Below are 21,428 nucleotides of genomic sequence, written 5' to 3' on the forward strand. Positions count from 1 at the left end.
TTTGAGCAGAAGCAGCAGCACACGGCCTTGTTCCATTTGTGTACATAAATAATTGTTCCTTCCTTTGCTTGGTGGCAGGATGTTGCTTTACTGGACAAATTGATTAAGGAGGACATTGACTCTGGAAAGCTACCAATATTGCTAGTGGCCAATGCTGGTAGGTATCTTTAGCAGATGAAATTTGACTACTACTTCCCCGCCCCCGCCCCATGCACTTTCTCGCCTACTCCCAATAGAACCTCAAATTTCTAATTTATAGATAGAATGCTGTTAACTGGCTGCTTTATATCTGAGTTGTCAGGCTTGGTCCTAGTTTTCACAGAGGTAGCAAGCCAGTGTCTGGGCTGTTCCACTTCACATTTGCAGGTGGGGGCTCCCATGATGGAATGCCCCTCCACACTCACTAACTAAATAACCTGACTATGAAGTCTAGAAGCCTCTCTTCTTTTAAATGAGAGCTAGGATTGTGCCCACAGCAGAGAGGGAGGGAGAGTAGGGAAACCTATGCTTCTCTGAGTTAAACTGGCCTCAGGCATGGGAGTGCTAGCCAGTGCCCAGATGACAGCACCAGGAGTATTCCAAAGGGGGAGAAGCTCCCACTCTGGTCCCTCTCAGTGCAACATTAATTAGATTCTGGGTGGGGCCTGCATGCAGCAGCGCAGCTGAGCCACGCACCAAGTCTCAGTAGGGCTGGTTGACCGCACCCCTGGCTATTCCTTTCTCAGCACCCCCATATGCTAGGTACAAAAAAAGATGCCTGCTGAAGGTGGGGGATCTTGGTTTCCCAAAATTTAGGGCTCAGGTGGTCACTGAGTTGCTTGGACAGTTGAAGTGCTCCATGCAAACATTCTTATCAAAATAAAGCCCCCATTTCTGGGCACCGTACTGTTAAAAAAACACACACAAGGCTACTGGAGTGTAGCTTGAGGCAGGACAAGCGCATCAGCTGGCTGGAAAGGGAAGCCATGCTCTCACGTCTCCACCATGTGTTGACTGGGAGGCAAATATTCCTTAACACAGGAAGCCTGCCCTGGGGCACTTGTTGCTAAAGGAGTATTGGAAAAAGAAAAGACTGAACGCTGCACTACTTACTGTAAAACTTTACTTTGTTGAAATGGAATTCCAACTAATTCTGAGCCTAACAAAGTGCCATGTTAAGTGGCTGCGGCCGTTAGTGACATCTTTTTTGCGTTTGGATTGTTCTTCTTCCCTTTCGATGCAGGTACACCAGGAGCAGGGCACACAGACAAACTTGGGCGACTGAAAGAACTCTGTGAGCAGCACGGCATGTGGCTACATGTCGAAGGGTACAGTGCCATTTTAATGTAATGTTAAGTTGACTAACTGTGCATGAGATCCCCATGAAGGTAAATAACACGTGCACAAATGGCATGGCCAGGTTTGTGCATGGTTTTGCATCTTACTTCTTCATTAGTCACTCCCCATCCTGAAATACAATCCCCTTTTAAAAATCTCCTAAACTAAAAACAAGTGAAGGGACTGTAAAAAAGGAGAAGGCAATAGATGCCATTGATTAAAAAATTGGGGAGATTTTGATGAACGGGTTTTCACAGAGCTGTTTCAGGGAGAGTTTTAAAGGACAGCACAGTGCTGTACAAGAGCTACCTCTGTTGAGAAGAAGGGTTTTACTTATATTGCCAATGTGCAGTGCCATCCCTAAGAAAAGGAGTATGCCAGACTGCAGCCAACTGAGCATGCTTTGTCGCCCCCCCACGGCCCATGGTTCATAAAGACATTCCAAAAAGCCTATTTCGTTGCTGTGTATTTGTGGAAAACAGAGACACAGGAAACTGCTTTGTGCTAAGCCAGATGCTTCTTCTGCGACAGGTTTACAAACTGGAATGAAGTTACAAATGAAGTAGGCAGACATAAACATTAAAATCTAGCCCTTAACCTGGGGTAGGCCACCTAAGGCCCATGGGCCACAAACGGCCCACGGGGGTCGTTATCCGGCCCACGAGCCACCCCCCAAACCGAACTGCCCACTCGGTGAGTCCCCACGCGCTGTGCTAAATTGGTGCAGCGCAGCACGGGGACTTGCTTCTGTGGCGATGAAAATTGTGTCTGTGCATGCGCAGACGCCAAAAATTGCATCTGCACAGACACCGAAAATCACGTCAACGCAGACGCCAGAAATCACGGGGGGGGGGGCACTCATGTGCATGCGCAATCCAGCCCACTGAGGGATCTCTGCTGGAGTGAACCGGCCCAGGCAAGGTAAACCTTGCCGACCCCTGCCTTATCCACTAACTGGATTAAAACAAAGTGTCTCTTTCAGATCCAGAATCTTGGAATAAATTCTACAGTATTTGCATTAAATATACACATACAGCTTCCCTAAGTACAGAATCATAAAATATTTAAAATGAAACTAAAGCGAAATGTTAGCATTTAGAGAAGGGAAGGAATATCCAGTGTAATCTAAAACTGAGTTTTCTTGTTTCTTTCAGGGTGAATTTGGCTACTTTGGCTTTGGGTTATGTCTCGTCATCTGTACTGGTATGTTTCTGCTTTCTTCAGTGTGGGTTTAGGGCTGGTTTGGGGACTGAATTTATTCTGTCTCTTTTCAGACCATTGATCATGATATCCTCCTGAACCGACTGTTCAAGATGGGTTTTAGAGGTGCAGTGGTTTCATTATACCTACAGTCAAGTCCAGATAGTAACGCTAGGGGAGTGCTTTTTTACTACCTTGAACTTGTACTATGGAGTCCTGCAGGGCCCTCTTTTTGGTCCCCAGTGTTATTTAACATCAACACGAGGCCATTGACAGCAGCCATTTCAAGTTTTGGTTCAGGTGTTGTCAGCGTATTGACAGCAATATACTGATGACAGGCAGCTCCATTTCTCCATTGGTAACTTCAGCTCTGAGCTACTTCAAAGTGAGGCTGCCTTGGCCTGGAAGCCCCAGCTGCTAAGCCACTGGTGAAGAGAGATAACCAACAGCATGCAACATCTGCAGTGGCTGCCCATATGCTCCAGGTTCAGGACTCTTATATTAAAATACAAAGCCCTGAAGAACTTGGATTCAAAATACCTTAGAGACTGCCTTCCCCCTTATATCCCAACTTGATCACTGAGATCATCTGGAGGATGTCCTCTGTGCTAGAAGTCAGGCATTTAGTGTTGCCAAATTCCACAAAAGTGGACTGCTCTTCCAGCAAAGATCCAGGAGGCATCCTTACTGCTAATTTTCAGGTGTCTCCTAAATACTTTTTTTATTGCTAACAGGCCTCTGAATTTGTTTAATCCCCACCCAAAGTTGAGCCAGTCATTTTCATTATTGTTTACTTTTTTTTAGGCTGGTCTCTCATTTTTAGAAGTTTGGCTCATGGGTTCCATTGTTTTGAGTTGCACTCACATAATATAACTCTGCCTTCCTTTCTGCAGGCCGCAACCAAATGTGACAGCATGACCCTGACTCTGGGGCCCTGGCTAGGTCTCCCAGCAGTGCCTGCAGTGACTCTCTACAGACATGAGGATCCTTCTTTGGTAAGCTTATTTCTTTGTATATATGCTCACTGCTTGATCCAAAGCTCCAAAAGGTTGGCAACCCCTGCATCCACCCTGAATTTTTCACATACGATGGAATAACAAATCCAGCAAAAAGTAATGAATGCAAATATGTTGTTGTTTTGTTCACAGTCCTTGGTTGCAGGCTTGACCTCTAGCCAGGCAGTTGAGAAGCTGCGTGCTCTGCCTCTGTGGCTCTCCTTGCAGTACCTTGGACACGATGGGATTGTGGAAAGAATAAAACATTCATCTCAGTTGGTAAGAAGTTTGGCATTGCTTTGGCTCTTGTGCATCTCTATGGATGAGCTGGCATTTCACGTTTTACGTACATAGTGGTGTTGCTGCATTCTCAGTCTCCAGCCAAAGAAGAGATGAGTTATTTGTGTGTGTCATATGCGTGTGTGAGATGTAACACAGGATACCTGTAAATGGGTCACAGAAAGTGTTTTTTATTTTATTTTATTATCCATCAAAACAGCCATGTAGGGCTGATTTTGGCCCGAGAAACAATGTTAAGAGAGGAAATTTTAAGTTTTCCTGCACACACCTTTGTCCTGATCTGAATTCCTCCAAGTAGCTATTGGCCTTCTTTGGGGGCAGGGCAGAGGGAAGAAAATACAGCTGAGTGTTTTTTGTTTAAAGAAAAATCCCCAGTGGAGATAACAGAGACTTTGTGGGGGGAGGGGGAATAGGGCTTTAGATTGGGGAAATGATGCAAACAAAGACATTTAAAGACCCATCTTCATATGCTGCTGCTCCATTCAAAACTAGGGTCTTTGACAGCTGCTTTGAAGTAAGTTTGTTCATGCACAGAAATCTAATCATAGGTCCGTCACATAATTTATGTGAGTCTTGTAATATAATGATTCACTGTTTGAAGGAGGCAGCTGACCTAACATTTATGCTCTACAGCTTCTCTGTGTTCCCAAGGAGAAACCAAGGTGGTGGAGCGGAGCAGGGCTTGATTGGCAAACTGCAAATGGTCGCTTATATATGAGCTTCCAGTAGAGGAAGTCTTTTACAGGCTTCGTATAATTGTTTGCCAACCCTCTGGTGGTGAGAGCGTGAAACAGTTGACACATCTTGTCACCAGTTCGGAAAGACGTTGGCCACTGCCTTCCTGTGCTTGGGGCCTTGCCCTTTTGATCATGGGCCTGCATGCTGCAGTGAGTCACCGCTGTGCGTTTTCCCAAGGCACTTCCTGTCATAAAAGGTGTCAGGAAGTAGGGCTGACATCAGCAGGATTTTTTCCTTTTAGTTGCTGCTATTTTCTGTATTGTTTTAAACGGCCTCTTAGCTGTTGTATTCTGTACAGCACCTTTGAGATGTGGGTGGGACGTGATTAATAAATGAACAATCAGGCACCTGTTAAACCTTGGCAGAGGGACTGCTTCTCATCACCCCCCCTGCCTCTTGTGCTACAGCCTCACTCCTCCTTGCTTTGCTGTCTGCTGACCTGCCTTCCCCAAATGTGAAAGCAACAGCAAGACCAAAGAGAACATGCAGGAGCAGCAGCAGCAGCCTCCACTTGCCTTGTGGAGCAGTGAGGCAGATTGGGACCAGAAGAGGAAGAGCAAGGGATTGGGCAGGGATGGCAGTGGGAAGGAGGAGGAGAGGGTGGCTGGGGGGACCCCCTTAAGGCATCTTGTCCCAAAAGCCCCAAGAGTCAACCCTGATGGAAAACCCCAGCTGATGGAGGCGGGGGCGAGTGTTGGCCATAATACCTCATTGTTTTTAGCTGCTTAGTGAGTCATTTTCAGTCCCCTGCCTCCTCCACACCACATCTCTAAAAGCTGTTTAAAAAGAAAAGAAAAGCCTGATCAGGCCTTCCTTGTTTTCCTCCTTTCCTTGGTTTTGGAAGTGGTCTTTTTAAGTATCCAGCTGGCAAAGATGACTGGCACCTGCTCTATATTGTTCTTGCTGCTTGGAGAAAGTTCTCTTGTTATCCCCCTTCCCACTGGCATTAGTGTGTGATGTCCACCCTTACCAGTACATTCAGTTATCACCGTTGAAGGGATACACTTTCCCTACTTATACTCAGGACAGTTGCATGTACTTGGGTGGGTACGCGTTGTCCTTTTTAATGAGCACTGGATGAGCATCTTACGTATTTTGTATGGTCATTTGTTTTATATTTTTTTCTGGTTTCAGTTTGCTTGTCGTTGATTTATTCTGTCAAGTCAACTTGAAACACCTTCTTTTGTATTAAGTGGCTGAGAAATGTTAATGATGATGATGATCCATAATACAGTGGTACCTCTGGTTGCGGACGGGATCTGTTACGGAGCTCCGGTTGGATCCTGAGGTTTTCGCTACCGGAGGTGCTTGTTGTGCGCATGCACACAGTGCGGTAGAGCACTTCAGAACATGCGCGTGTAGTGAAACCCGGAAAAATACTTCCGGGTTTGCTGTGTTCGCATCCTGAGGTTTACGTAACCAGAAGGTTACATAACACGAGGTACTACTGCACCTAAGGGGTGCCCTCATCAGAGCCCTCAGAAACAACCCTTTGTGTATGCAGTAATTGACCAAAAGCCAGTAAAGGTGAACAGTTTGTGTTGCTAAGGAACGCATCATCCTAGGAAGACTGTGAATATTGCTCTGCTTTTTAATAATTTAATTGATTCTTAGAAAATCTTCATGCTGCAGCTTTCAGGCTTCCCAACAGGGACCATTTAGGAAGCTTTTATAGGTGGCTGCAAGAGCAGCCTACTTGTCTTTCGACCAGGGGGAAGTGGTGGTGTTGATGACTTCAGGTGCTTTTAAATTAAAGCAGCTAAAGGCAAATTCATGTTGCCATTTATCATTTTATGTTGCATTTTTTAAAAAAAGTGTGAAGTGCTTTAGCATCTTGATTTCAACCTCACAAGGACTCGTTGAGCAAATTTGTTGTTATTCCATTTACAGATGATGGAGGGACCACTAAGACTAGTCTGCATCTTAGGTTGATTCTGGCTTGCCACTACAAATTTAAGTCTTGATTGAGCTGACACACCAATCAAGAATTTAATGAGTTTTGTAATGCTTATGTAGTTGTTGTTTGTTTAATCTCTTTCCTGCTCCCAACTTTCATCTACTCTTTTAGAGTCAAAGGCTGTTGGAAAACTTGAAGAATCAGGATTTTATTAAAACCTCAGTAAGTTTTCCTTTTGCACCTTAATTTTTTAAAACAATAGCAATAATATATTAAGCCCATAACCCACCCTATCTTCTTGCCACATTCCTGTTTCAGCTTAGGAAAAGTGGTCTTGTTGCATATATATAGTACAGTGACAACAGTGGCAGACCTTGAGGTCTCAGATTTCAGTGGTGCCCTGTGCAACGCCAAAATTTGGCGCCCCCTCCCCACCTCTCACGCTCCATTGCAAATCATAGTTGCAACGTCCCCTGCAGCGCCCCTGAGGCTTGACGCCCAGTGCAACTGAACTGGTCACACTTCCCTAAATCCACCTCTGGTGACAGATTTTAGACAAAATCCAACGCAAACAGGCATGGCCTTCTAACGAATCTGGACGGTTGTGTAAAGAAGTATGTTTGAAACCCTCTGTGATTCTTTGCCTACATAAACTGAGCTGTGGGTCTGGGATAATAACACCTGGCATAAGTGGGAGGTGTTTTACCACCTTGGGGAATTCAGTGGGTCTTACACTTGGGAAAATGCTTATTGGATTGCAGCCTTGGTTTTTATATTTTGCTTTATCACATTTATAGCCTACCTTTCTTCCAAGAAGCTCAAAGGTGGCATATTCTCTTTGTCCCGATTTTATCCTCACAACAACTCTTGAGTCAGGTTAGGCTGCAAGATTGTGACAGGCCCAAGGTTACCCAGAGAGTTCCATGGCTCAGCAGGGACTTGAACCCTGGTCTCCCAGATCCTAGTCCAACCCTGTAAACCACTAAGCCACATAGGCTGTCTTTCAAATCTGATATCTTGGTTCTCTTGCAATTTGAATGTTAGCACTAATGCCAGATGTGGTAATGACATGGGCCCTGGAGAATTAATTTTCTGTACACAGCCTTAAGATGCTCTCACAACATTTTGGAACGTGGGTTTTATTTTTATTTTTTTCTGAATGTCCCATTTCTAAGGTTGAAGATGAACTTAGCTCTCCTGTGGTGGTATTTAAGTTTTCCCCAGAACTGTCACATATAGGTGAGTAGAGTTCAGTGAAAATACATTATAATCACATTGCTTTTGTTGATTTTTATTATGAACACGTTTGAAATTTGAATTCTTATAAAAGAGAGCTGTTTTGACTAAAATAATAGCAAATGTGAGTTCTTTCATTTTGTTGGAGAGGTGTTAACATCTATATTGTACTTAAGACCCTATTTTTGAAGTTTAAGGTAAAGGTAAATGGACCCCTGACCATTAGGTCCAGTTGTGACCGACTCTGGGGTTGCGGCGCTCATCTCGCTTTAGTGGCCAAGGGAGCCGGGGTGTGTCCACAGACAACTTCTGGGTCATGTGGCCAGCATGACTAAGTTTTGATTTGAAGTTTAGCCATCTGTATTTCTCACCACAATACTCTTCTTCCTTGGAAGTTTTAAAGCAGAGGCTGGATGGCCATCTGTCATGGATGCTTTAACTGAGATTCCTGAAATGCAGGGGGGTTGGAACTTGATGAGCCTTGGGGTCCCTTCCAACTCTACTGTTCTATTACCCCCTCCCCCAGCTTTTCTTCAAAGGTGCTGCAGAGGCTGCAGCTTTGAACAGAGAACTATTTCCCTACCATAAAAGTTTGGGGTCTTTTAAAAAGCAAGTTTGTTGTTGAATCCACTTTAATTCTGCAAACCCAAGAGCTGTATCCAACTTAAGTTTAATTCAGAGTACACCCACTGAAATTAATAGACCTAAATATGTGTGCCTTGCTCATTAATTTCAACAAGAAGAACTGCTCTGAGAATAACTACTATTGGGAACAACCCTACATTTCTGATTTTGATTTGAATCCCTCCCACAACATACTGACAGTCTGGAGGGCACTTCAAAGGCAGGATACAACTGTAACAATAGCAGATCCGTGCCATTTAATCACTTGCTAAAAGTTCAAATAAATACAACTGTCTTCCTAGGGCAAATATTTGGCAACTTGTATCCTGTGGGTGTTTCCTTTCTAATATGCAACATTAAAATGGGTGGTTGTCTTCTTTTTCTAATGGTAAGCTTCAAGCACAGCATTTTTACATGCATTACAGAGAATTTTAGCTCTGGAGCATAAAAAGGAATGAAAATGCAATTTACTGTAGAAACAGTTAAGAGGTAATTCTTAAGATATGGTTTGGAAACACACAGGATCTCTTTTTGCTGCAGAAAATAAAGGAACACTAGTTGGAGCAGCTAATACGTGCAACCTGTACCCAGTTTTAGTCATACTCAGAGTAGACCTATTAAAAATGAATGGGCCATAATTTCAGTGGGCCTACTCTGAGTATGACTTGGCTGATTACAGCCCATAAATGTCAGAGCTCTCCCCAATCTCATGCATTATTCCTGCTGACAATTCCTGTCACATTTTTGCATTCAAAGCTGCCATAAGTCTCCTGTAAATTTAGATTATGTGTGGTTTCAAATCAGACTCAGGTCAAGCATTTGTTACGACCAGTGCATCAAAGTGCTGAACATGTTGTGCTTCCATATCTTAACCTTCCAAACTTAAGTTCTTGGTTCCATGTCCAAAAAGTGCATTATATAAAATATGAAGATATGAATGTTCACTTCTGTATCAGTTCAAGGGAGAAAACTAGGATGAATGAATTATTCTTTAGCATCTGCCAAAATGTTTTTAACCCAGGAAATTCAGTTTCCCTTTTTCTTTGAATTCAGATCATATGTTACATTCTGCCCAAACACCTACAATTACTGGCAATGAGAGATACATTTGTGATACTTTTAATCAGTGGGTAAGTATTCTTCCTTATCTCTTCATAGGCATGCCAGACATCGGTCAATCAAACATTTTGAGTATAATCACTGACCCCTTTGTGCAGAGGAAAACAATCCCAATACACGCTGCTTATGTCAGGTCTTTTGCCTGACAAGCATTTCATTTGAACGACTTGAGTGGGTTCTAAAATTTACTGATTCAGTGCAGGAGCAGCTGCTATAGTGTCCCAAAGGCATAGGCAAACTCAGCCCTCGAGATGTTTTGGGACTAAAATTCCCAACATCCCTGACCACTGGTCCTACTGGCTAGGGATCATGGGGGTTGTAGGCCAAAAACATCTGGAGGGCCGAGTTTGCCTATGCCTGGTCTATAGTGTTACAACAGAGCATAGACATGGAGGCAGCTCTTGGTGGCATGGCCTTGACTGAGTTTACCTATATGCTTCTTTTTCAAAAAGAGCTGTGTCCATAGCAGCTTACAGGCTCATTTTATGTGCCCTCAGTTATTGTGTTAATCTTCCCCATGAGGTCACGCTGCTTTTGGGAGCGGTACATTCCACCTGGTCAGCTTTCTGAACTTGGGGATGGGGCTCAAAATAGCTAAGCCTTCCCCCCGCCCCTTGTGTGCACAAGCAGCCTGATTCTGAGCAGGCTTTTAGAGAGAAGATGGTTGATGGTCAAGATTCCTACGGCAGAAACTTGGGGGACAGACCAAAGCATGATGCAGCAGCACTGGCAGAAGCTTAGCAGATCTGGAGGCTCATGCGTTACCTGGATGGGAATCCCATGTACGTTACCATGAGCAGGGAGGCCCACAATTTGGGACTGGCCTCAGTAGCCAAGCAGAACGTTGTAGTTGCCTCTTCCTTCCCTTTTGGTGATGTGGCTTTCAAGGCACATATGCTGAATTGGAACCCTGCATGGTGTGCTCTCAGGCGGAACCAAGGGCATGGTCTCTTTGACCCTGGAGAATTAGTTCTGAGCCTTAGAGCTGATTTATATTGAAACAGAAGATTAAACATAAGGCAGTGCCTAGTGATTTTTGTTATATTTTTGTTATATTTTCATGTATGTAAAATACCCTCCTATTGGGTTTTTCTAGCTGCTGTAACGTTATTTGCATTTATTATTTATTTATTTATTTATTTAAAAAAATTAAAAAGCTAAGCTGGGACCAAGGAAGCTCTGCCTATCTTTCTCATGGGAAAAGGAGGCACAGAGCTTGCCCATCCTTCTGACCCACAACTTGCCATGACCAAGCAGCAGCCAAGGAACACTGCTGCCCCCCCCCCACCTCCCTGCTTCTGGAGCAAGAAAGGCTGGCAGACTGCATGGCCAGGGCATTCTGGTTGCTTTGACAATGCAGTTGCCAAACTACCCCAGCCTTCCTTATAACTCCGGGGATGCAGAAAGGGTGGGGATTGCTTTGCAGTTGCTGGAAAGACACACACACACACACACACACACACACACACACACACACACTATTCTGAGGCTGGGAAGATGGCTAAGACTCCTTGAGCTGAGCAAAAACCACAACAGAAACTAAGCAATGTGGAGCAAAAAAGGGGGACTGACTGGGAGTAGTACATAGGTAGATGAGAGAGAAAAAGGGGAGGAGTAAATAAGTTATGAGTAATGGGTGATCAATAACACCCCTTTAATCTTGCTTTGTCTCATCAGCTGGGAGAGCAGTTGTCTCAGTTGGTGCCTGCCAGTGGAGTTGACTTGGTAGAACTGGAGGATGAAGGCGCTTGTGTGCGTTTTAGCCCATTAATGACTTCTGCAGGTAACTGGACACATTTGACTAAATTTTTTTTGGGGGGGAGGGGGTTGTTGCAATCCATATACAGGCAGTGATCATTTCACAGGGGGGTTCCATTCTTGACCACTGTGTGCATTGGCGGAGTGCTCCTAAGTGCCCCCCACTCTGTTACTCCCTGTTCTACCCTCATCTGGTTCCAGAAGGCCCCAGACGTCTGTGATCTTGCATCAGTTGTAGCCTGTATGTTATTTGGGTCATACCCAACTTTGAGTCTTAGCCAGTGTTCAAAACTCCTTTTGTTCTAGACACATTTTGCAACAGAGACTTTTATTAGCGCAGGCAGTTTCTGAGCTCTGGGCACAGTATTGCGCCTAAGATTTCAGTTTGAAACTGCAGAGTGGAAGGAAAGGAGGACCTTTTTCTGCCTCCCCACTTCCAGCTACTCTCTGAAGAATGGAGAAGAGACCCTCTAAAGAATATTAGGGGGGTGGGCAGAGGAAGGACTAAACCATGTGAAAAATGAAGTTAATATTTTAGCTGCAGTTCATTCATTTTCAGCTTTGTATTCTTGTTATAAAAAAGGACGCCTAGACATTCCATTGTTGTGTCCATAACCTAGAATTAAGGTACTATTTAGCTCCTAGCTTTCATACCTCAGTTTCTAACATTGGTCTTAGCTAACCTACTTAAAAAACCACCACCACATATGAGTGAAATTACTCCTTTTCTTTTTTTCTATTAAAATTGTTACTCTTTAAAACTCCCTGGAGACCACGCCAGATACATTATGAAAACCTGTATTCCTGTATATAAACCACAACTTATAATAGTTGTTGGTGTTTAGTCGTTTAGTCGTGTCTGACACTTCGTGACCCCATGGACCAGAGCACACCAGGCACTCCTGTCTTCCACTGCCTCCTGCAGTTTGGTCAAACTCATGTTGGTAGCTTCAAGAACACTGTCCAACCATCTCTTCCTCTGTTGTCCCCTTCTCCTTGTGCCCTCCATCTTTCCCAACATCAGGGTCTTTTCCAGGGAGTCTTCTCTTCTCATGAGGTAGCCAAAGTATTGGAGCCTCAGCTTCACGATCTGTCCTTCCAGTGAGCACTCAGGGCTGATTTCCTTAAGAATGGATAGGTTTGATCTTCTTGCAGTCCATGGGACTCTCAAGAGTCTCTTCCAGCACCAGAATTCAAAAGCATCAGTTCTTCAGCGATCAGCCTTCTTTATGGTCCAGCTCTCACTTCCATACATCACTACTGGGAAAACCAAAGCTTTAACTACACAGACCTTTGTCGTCAAGGTGATGTCTCTGCTTTGAGACATCACCTTATAACAGTATGTATCTGTAAAACACTTTTGTTCCACAAGTTAGTATAAACCTTTGGAACTGGTCCTTTGGTTTTCTGGAGAATTTGTGAGCAAAGTTAATTCCCAGCATTCTCCTGCAAAGGTGTCTTTTGCTTTGTTCCTATTTCCAGCCTTAATTCGTGAGTCAGTTTTTCCATAAGCGCAATACACCATACTTTCTTGTACCAAGAATTCAAGTGTGCTCCTTCTAATCCTTCAAGAATGTGGGTATAATCCTACGTGCTACCATTAAGAGGAATCCTGTCCCCACACCCTCACCAGCATGTAGGGGAATCACGTTTATGCATATATGAAAGTTTAACTGGGGTTAAACACCATTTCCAAACAGTACTGCTGGCCTCTGTGTTTACCATAGAACATGCTAATCGACCAAGCGTTTCAGTTTTAGGAACTGAAGTGCAAGACGTTGACCAGTTGGTGGACTGCCTTAAACTGAAGGTCCCGGTGCTGACGTGCACACTGCAACTCAGGGATGAGTTTGAGCAGGAAGTGAAAAGAACTGTAGGTCTTGCCTATGTTGAAGACCTCAGCTGGCCAGGCCTTGGAGTGGTAAGGTGAGTGGCTGCTCTGCACAGACTTCCTCAAGGCTCTTTGAGAGCTCTAGGCTGCATATAGATGTATAGATCTTCAGCAGTGAGGCTCCTATGGATCCATGTGTGCCCCTTTTTAGACAAGCTTCCAAACTGAGCTGAGGAGCAACCAGTTCTTCCTGTTTCCAGAAGAGTTTGGCTGTGCGATTTGCTCATTGGTTCACCCAGTAGCCATTGAGAGGCATATCCTCTATGAATTTGTCTTTTGAAGCCCCCTTTTGAAGCCATCTGAGCTAGTGGCTGTCTCCCAAATCTTTCAGCAGCAAATTCAGTGGAAAGAAGTATTTCCTTTTCTTTGTGCTGAATCTGCCACCATTCCACTTTACTGGATGTTTTCTTCCTACTCTGAGTTGTTACCATTTACTACCATTTTAATATTTGCATAATGTCAAACATATTTGATCATGGTTTCCCACTTGGGTATTTTCAAAGTGTCTTTTTATTTTTCCAATGTACTCATAGGGTTTAGGACTGCTCAGGTTAAACAGACTACATGCATACTTCTGGAGCAAATTTGTGCAAAGCACAAATGACAGTGTGACTGAAAATTTTCAGTAACGTTGACATGGTGTACAATGAATAATCAAGGCAATTTTTTTGCAAACTGTTCTTGGACAGCAAGATAGGATTTTACAGTTTTTACTGCAAAACTCTACCACTACCATAAATAGTCCATCTGAATTGGTTTTGAAAGGTACGAGGGGCAGAATGAAGACAAACAGGAGAAAGAAGTGGAGAAGATTAACAACGAACTATTGAAAAAACTAAATGAGCTGGAATCAGATCTGTTGTTTTCCTTAGGTAATAAACTACTTCTGAAACTATTCAATGGGGCAGTGAAATGATGGGGAAGTCTAGGTATCAGTGTGTGTGTGTAATCCCCTGTAACAATTCAGTAATACTGGTTTCTCTACCAAACAGAGGAATTTTGCATTTTTATATTTAACTTCCTTTGATCACTTTTAATTGTTCTAGTCGCAAAATTTTAAAATTCTCCAGAATTTGGAATTTTCAAAAAGCGAGTAAGAGTGGAAGAGAGAAGCACTTTTGATGGGGAAGGGCTGTGGCTTACCCTGAATCCAGGAGCCCTAAAACCTCTCTTTAAAAATAAGTTCAATGCCTATTTAAAACAAGCATGTTTACGATTTCTGAAGTGTTTGCGAACCTCATTCTACCTCTCTCCCCCACTTCTCAGGCCCAGAATTTGGAGGGGAGAAAAACTGTATTTATATTGGAATGGTCACTGAGGACCTTGATGTTTCTGAGCTGATTGAAACTATTGCGGCGACAGGCCGAGAAATTGAAGAGCATTCAAGGGTATGTACTGACCGTACAAGACTGCAGAGTGGCAGCATAATGAGCAGACCTCTTCTTGGTCATACTCCTTGTCCTGCGCTTAGTTTTCCTATAGGCCCCTTAATGATAAATGTATTCTCCTTCTAGAAGCTATGCTAGTCTGTCACCACAAAAATGACACATTGGCACTTACTTGACTTCTTTTCCATAACTCCCTCTGTGTGTGTGTGTGTGTGTGTGTGTGTGTGTGTGTGTTCCTTTATTCAATGTGCCACATCATAAATTGCTAACATTTGGATTATCACAAGGTGTTAAATATACGAATGAAGCCAAACTGAGATATCTATTAAATGATGATGACCCCCTAAGATCACTCACGGTTGCCAGATTCTTGATCAGCGTCCTATCCCTAAAGAAGAGAAACGGACTCCTGTGCGGCTCGGAAAATCCCTTTAAACCATGATCTATGTTTTAGGATGTAACTAGGTGAATCACCATTGATGTCTTCTATTAATTTATGAGCAGAGGGTGATGTTTATGTTACAAATTTATTGTAATGTATGATGTTGGTCTTTTGTTTTTGTTCTGCTTTGGTTCCTGTCTGTTTTTTGTAAGTTTTGACGGTTTTAAATTTGGAGGTTCAAGTACATTATGTTGGTATGGGAAACTGTCGTGTGATGGGCCAATGGCCGTAATAAAGATCAATCCAATCCACAAGGTGTTAAACACATAAGAACTGATTCATGAGCAAAGCAATAACAACCAGCTTAGGAATTGCCTCCTCTCCCAGCTGCAGCATCTTAATTAAATTGATCATTGCAGCTCCCTTCTCAGTATTTTTTTTTTATCCAAATAAATAAATCACTTAAATAGCTCATGATAGTTCCATTTTAATTCCAGGGTGGTTAACTTTCTATAGGGCAGCAAGTAATTAATGAATGGATTTTATTTCCTTGGGGGGGACATAATGAACTACCCCACAGCTTCTGGTAACAGCTTGCTTCCTTTCCAGCTGTCATCAATAGCAAATCCAGAGACTATTAACACACTGATCAGCTTGCTGCTGGAGATTAACATGCAACCACTTCCTGGTCTCTTTTTAGTGCTACGCTGTGCTGAGCTAAGCCAACAATTGGCATAGCATGTCATCCAAACCAGGACAAGCTGCAGCCAAGGTTTCTTCTTAGCTTGCCATGCTGTGCAAACCTGGCTGCTGATCGATCTGTGAACAGTGGCAAGCACCTTAAAGAAACTTTCATAGAATCTTAGAGTTGGAAGGGACCCAAGGGTCGTCTAGACCAACCCCTGCAATGCAGTGGGGTTGACTGTTTGAATGTGGCAGAAGGGGAAAGAAGGCCCAGTCCTATTAGTGCCTGCAAAACAGCTGTGCATGCACCAGTTTTTTTTTACCCTTTGTAAGCTCAGCTAGCTCTCTCAAGTCAATATGGGCAGTCATCCATGATTCTTGGTATTCCTACATTGGAGGTAATGCACTAGCAACACCATACCAGATCAGGAATACAAGAAATGCTAATAAGGTGTGCTGTTGAATTTCTAATCAGCTGCTGGAAAACATGACTGAAGTTGTACGGAAAGGCATACAGGAAGCGCAGGTTCAGCTGCAGAAAGCAAATGAGGAAAGACTCCTTGAAGAGGTGAGTGCCCCAAGTTAAGCCATTTCCCAGCAGCAGCAGCAGCAGCAGTAGCTGCTGCAACCAGGCTGCCTCCTGTTTCTTGGCAACACACTGATCTTTTCCCCAACCCCGTTTGTTTTCTCAGGGGCTGCTCCGACAGATTCCTGTAGTGGGCTCTGTGCTCAACTGGTTTTCTCCATTTCACGCTTCACCAAAGGGAAGAACATTTAACCTAACAGCAGGTGGGGTGAAACTTGATTATACCAATGATTTTGGGTGTTGAACCAACGTTAGCAACTTGCGGGAGCAATGAATTAGTAGGCCCTTCAAAGTGTATGTGCGGCTGTGGTGGTTTTGAAGGAGGATGGTTATGGATGCTGTTCCTGTCCTGGTTTCTCTGCTTCTGCCTTTATGCCCTGCTGGTGACGCCCTTCCAGAAGCTCCCGGTTAGCTATTGCTACAGGCAGTACAGTGGACTAGTTGGACCTTTGGTCTGATCCAGCCTGGCTCTTGTTACATTCTTGTTAGCTGTGATAACTGAATAGAACTTCCAAGTTTAGGGGCAGTGTACCTTGGAGATGGGACACGGGTGGCGCTGTGGGTTAAACCACAGAGCCTAGGACTTGCTGATCAGAAGGTCGGCGGTTTGAATCCCCACAATGGGGTGAGCTCCCATTGCTCGCTCCCTGCTCCTGCCAACCTAGCAGTTCGAAAGCACGTCAAAGGGCAAGTAGATAAATAGGTACCGCTCCAGCGGGAAGGTAAACGGCGTTTCCGTGCGCTGCTCTGGTTCGTCAGAAGCGGCTTAGTCATGCTGACCACATGACCAGGAAGCTGTACGCCGGCTCCCTCGGCCAAAAAGCGAGATGAGCACCGCAACCCCCGAGTCAGCCACGACTAGACCTAATGGTCAGGGGTCCCTTTACCTTACCTACCTTGGGGATAACACTTGATGGGGAACAGGCATAGGAAGAGGGCTATTCCCTTCATACCCTGCTTGGGGAATTCCATTGGCATCAGATTGGTCCTTGTAGGAGGCAGGATGGTGGAATAGATGGACGTTAAGCCAGATTCAGAAGGACTCTTCCTATAGTCATAGTCTAATAGCACACAGGATGTTTTGCATATGTCCCTCTGTTCCTAAAACCTCTCAACCCCACGTGGAAAAACTGACTCAGCCCTTCCACATTGAGAACTGGGAGTGTGCTCAAACTCCTAGGCTCTGGAAAAGCCTGGGAGGGCCATTCAGAAGTTTGCAGATAGCTTCACTTGGAGCAGCTGAAGAGCTCCACAGAAGATGCTATATTTCAGAAGTAGCATCTCTAATATACCACTGTGCTCAGAAGACTCAGCAGCAGCAGCAGCAGCTTTCCAATCGTGGTTTGCTGTGGAATGTTGTTGTGTTGAAATCTAAATGGAAGGTTGTGAGGCAGAAGTGCCTTTGGTACAATAAAGTTCAGCTAAATAGGATCAGATGATAAATACCATCCTATAATTTGGCACGTTAAACCTAGTTTTCAGGTATGATCTGAGGGGCCACTAACCAAACCCTCTTCCCTTTGCCAGGTTCTTTAGAATCTACAGAGCCCACGTACGTCTCCAAAGTACAGGGCACTGGGAACACCCCACCTCCCACTCCCACGTCAAGCCGTGCAAAGCAGAGGTTCCCTGGTAAGTCTTCCCTTCTGTCGCATTTCAGAGAAGCTGCTGGAGAGTTTCTCCGTTGGTGAGAACCAAGTGTCTTGCTTAGAAGTAGGTCTCAGTAGAAGCCATTCCATTAGGGCAAATGGGACAATGTTTTATAAGCTTGGAATGCTGAATCCCGTTCCCGCTTCCATCATTTTCTCTTTTTTGCTGTATGTGCCCAGAATCACAAATATGCCCAGGGCATATCTATTTGCAAGATCATCTTAACTCCTATATGCCCACTTGATCACTTTGATCAACTGGCAGTGTGGCAGGGCAGGTGCCACATAATACTCGTTCCATATTTGTAAGGAATCAATCTTTTATGGTGGAGCAGCACTTATGCTTTGGAACTCCCTGCCTGATGACACCAGGCAGGCACCTTGTCAACGTGTTTTAATCTGTTTTTAGTTTGCTGTGGATTTTATTTTTTTCTGAATGTTTTTAATACAGTGGTGCCTCGTAAGACGAAAAGAATCTGTTCCGCGAGTCTCTTGGTCTTGCGGTTTTTTCGTCTTGCGAAGCAAGCCCATTAGCGGCTTAGCGCTATTAGCGGCTTAGCGGATCAGCTGATAAGCGGCTTAGTGGATCAGCTGATAAGCGGTTTAGCGGATCAGCTGTTAAGGGCTTAGCGGCTTAGGATCAGCTGATAAGCGGCTTAGCGGCTTGGGAAAAAGGGGGGGGAGGGGAAAAACCCCGCAGGAACGCGCAAGATATTTTCATCTTGCGAAGCAAGCCCATAGGAAATTCGTTTTGCGAAGCACCTCCAAAACGGAAAACCCTTTCGTCTAGCGGGTTTTCCGTTTTGCGAGGCATTTGTCTTGCGGGGCACCACTGTAGTTGTTTTTACCGATAATTTTATTTACTCTTTGTAAACCGTTTTGAGGATTTATTTTTTTTACAAACAGCATAACATTTTTATGAAATATATAAATAAATGTGTACCACCGATGCCCAATCAACCTTATGAACTGGCTTGGTTTTCCATCCATAAATTCCCAACTGTGGAAACAGGCAGGCAGCATTTCAGACCTTGCCGTGGCTGCGTAGCACTAAATCAAGTGTGTATATTTTGCCCCAGGACAAAAGCTGTTTAGAAGGTCCTTGAGGAACTCGGATGGGTTCAGTGAGACCAGCTCGGTGAGTCACATTGATGATCTGGAGAGGGCAGAGCAGAGGCCTGCTGCAGCTCCCCCTGCTGGGCAAGGTGATTCAAAACAGCCAGAAGAGAGCATGCTTCCAAACCCGGAAAGCCCTGAAGATTCCCGGGGCGACAAGGCGAAGGCCCTGGCAAATGACTGCACTACATCCGAGGAGCAAGAGAGTCTAAGATAAAATCCAGACCCTGTGCATTTTAAGACTTTGTACAAAAAAATGCACTCCCTCTCTAGCAGGGGCAGCCTAATGATGCATTTAAAATGTGAACAGTGCCACAGTTAGTACAGTAACGACTACTGTTAAACTTGTGATCGACTGGAGATTTTTGCACAGAGTTTAGTGGAAGAAGCCTTTTCTCCCCACCCCACCCTCTTTCGCCTTCTCTGCGGGGGGCATCGGCCTGGTTTTTCCTGTACACTTTGCCATTGTTGCTTTCTGTCCGGCTTACGTTCACATTGCCCAGGTGGTAAACAGCAGTTTCTTCGCCACTGAAGTTTGCAAATGCAGGATACAGCTTGTCTCCAGCTGGCATCCTAAAGAATGGTTTGCTGCTTAATTTTCAAGATGCTCTACCCAGACACTTCCCTTTAGGTTGGAATGATCAATTGCACTTGGTGCTATGTGTTTTTGTAAAAAAGAAAAGAAGATTCTAACTGTTTAATAAATCTACCAACTGCTCACTACCTTATTTTTAAATACCTATTTTTAGAGGTAAATCTATAGGCACCCCTCCATACGGTTCCCTTGGTTTTATGAATAGCCTTTTAAAAAAAATTCTGAAAGTTTGCTTCATGTGTACATATATAAGTGATTGAGCACCACTTTGGGCATTCCCTACCACCACCAGATAAACCTGCAGCAAAAGTTTTGCAGTCCGAGGCCAACACTCCTCTTGTAGGAGTATTCCTCACCATGGCTGCTGGGAACAGATATCCCACACTTTCCTGCTTCAGGCCCAGTTAGGAGACAAACCCACTGGGATAGTTTTGCTTTAGAGCAACTCACCCCACAGAGTCTCTTTGACACCTTTCGAAAGGTATTCGTGAAACACTTTTGAGCTGACAATGTTGCATATCTGTGATGTTTCCTGTACTGCTATCCTGGATTGTTCTGATCGGTAGTTTACATTTGCTAGATATTGTAAATACCCAGAGAAATTGTTAGGTTATTTACACTGCTGCACTATTTAAAGAAATGAGCTAACTTTTTTTCTTTAATCAAAGAGAAAATATTCAGAAGCCTGTTTCATCCCCCTGTTACAATGCATTCACTTTAGTGATTGCTTTAATTCTGTTCCTATTGAACTTGCATCTTTTCATGTGGTAAGAAAATCCTAGGAGAGAGTTTATGTGATCAAGCCCCAGGCCAGTCTTTGATCAATTACTTCAAAATTCATATTTTTTGTTTTTTTTAAGGGGGATTGATCCCTTTTTTTCCTAAAGGACCTTTCCTGGAGTTGATAGCTTCCTCCTTGCAATGACTGGTAACGAACTACAGCCTAATCCTATACTCACACTGATGCTGAATGAAAGCATGGCAGTTTGCAAGGGAATATTATAGTGATTATATTTTGCCTTCCTAAATAATGCAGTGGCAGCACCCAGGCATAGAAAATGAACATTCAACACAAGAGGAGTCCACCATGTCATAGTGGAAGAAGTTGCTTGTCTGAACCTAGAGTGGAACTGCTTTGAAACTCAAGTAACCAAACACATAGTGAAAGTACATATAAGCTGAAGGTCAGACTGAAGGCAAAATGCATATAATTTCCCACCCTGCTATAAAGATAGTAACTTATGGTCATGGTGGTCCAAGTTACATTAGCAGTCAGTTGTGTGTGTCAGGCTTGGAGAAGGTAGATGGTGTGAGGGAATGATAGTTGCAATATCTGGTTTGGTCCTTGGCCCAAGGAAACAAACTTCTCTGACAACAGGCTTGTAATATCCTTCAAAGTATTTTCTTTGCTAGTGGATTTTGATGAGCAAAATGCATTGGGCACTGCCTTGGTGTGTGATGAGGACTACTGTTAAGTGTACTGTTGATTCATTCTTTATTCTAAGGAACTGGGAATCCTTAAAAAACAGACAACCCTAATAGATTTGCTTTGTTTAAATAAGAACTGGGGTGTTTTGTTTTGTTTTTAAAGTACAAATTCTCGTCTTCCTTGGCATTTTATTTGGTAAAATGAATATTAACTTGGGGTTCACTGAGGAGAAATGGGTTGAAGTTATAATCATTAATACAAATTTTAATGTTTTTATATTGTTAAGCCAGCAGTTTTGCTGGGATACAGACCTAATTTAGATACTTCCCAAATGCTTCAATAAAGGTTCTTCAACTTGTTAGTATCTGAGTTTGTGTCAAGGTTTTCACATGTAAGCAGTTCAAGAGGAAAATAAACTTTCATGCTCAGGCGCATGTCTATCTTCCCGCTACCCCGAAAAGGGTTTCCCATTCATATCTATGGGATTGGCAACTCTCATCATCCCTGACCACTGGCCATGCTGG

The 21,428-nt window shown here is 43.8% G+C and overlaps 1 protein-coding gene across 3 annotated transcripts in view; it reads left to right on the top strand.

The window, feature by feature from the left end:
* The window catches only part of PDXDC1 (pyridoxal dependent decarboxylase domain containing 1), a 50,852-nt gene extending 29,587 nt beyond the window's left edge, over positions 1-21,265 (top strand). For 2 of the 3 annotated variants that reach the window (XM_083474297.1, XM_083474296.1), the window contains exons 8-23: positions 79-157; positions 1,223-1,307; positions 2,472-2,520; positions 3,411-3,512; positions 3,666-3,791; positions 6,619-6,669; positions 7,623-7,686; positions 9,361-9,437; positions 11,104-11,209; positions 12,939-13,110; positions 13,841-13,947; positions 14,342-14,463; positions 16,005-16,097; positions 16,222-16,318; positions 17,643-17,747; positions 18,844-21,265. In XM_083474297.1, coding sequence (XP_083330423.1) covers positions 79-157; positions 1,223-1,307; positions 2,472-2,520; positions 3,411-3,512; positions 3,666-3,791; positions 6,619-6,669; positions 7,623-7,686; positions 9,361-9,437; positions 11,104-11,209; positions 12,939-13,110; positions 13,841-13,947; positions 14,342-14,463; positions 16,005-16,097; positions 16,222-16,318; positions 17,643-17,747; positions 18,844-19,097 — 1,689 coding nt within the window. In that variant the 3' untranslated portion in view covers positions 19,098-21,265. Of the gene's footprint in view, positions 1-78; positions 158-1,222; positions 1,308-2,471; positions 2,521-3,410; positions 3,513-3,665; positions 3,792-6,618; positions 6,670-7,622; positions 7,687-9,360; positions 9,438-11,103; positions 11,210-12,938; positions 13,111-13,840; positions 13,948-14,341; positions 14,751-15,160; positions 16,098-16,221; positions 16,319-17,642; positions 17,748-18,843 lie in introns of all 3 variants that reach the window. The other variant, XR_014518913.1, reaches the window with a different exon arrangement.
* The last annotated feature ends 163 nt before the right edge of the window (positions 21,266-21,428 follow it).

This window comes from Podarcis liolepis (genome assembly GCF_965112155.1).
Source record: "Podarcis liolepis genome assembly, chromosome: 14".
Lineage (NCBI taxonomy): Eukaryota > Metazoa > Chordata > Lepidosauria > Squamata > Lacertidae > Podarcis > Podarcis liolepis.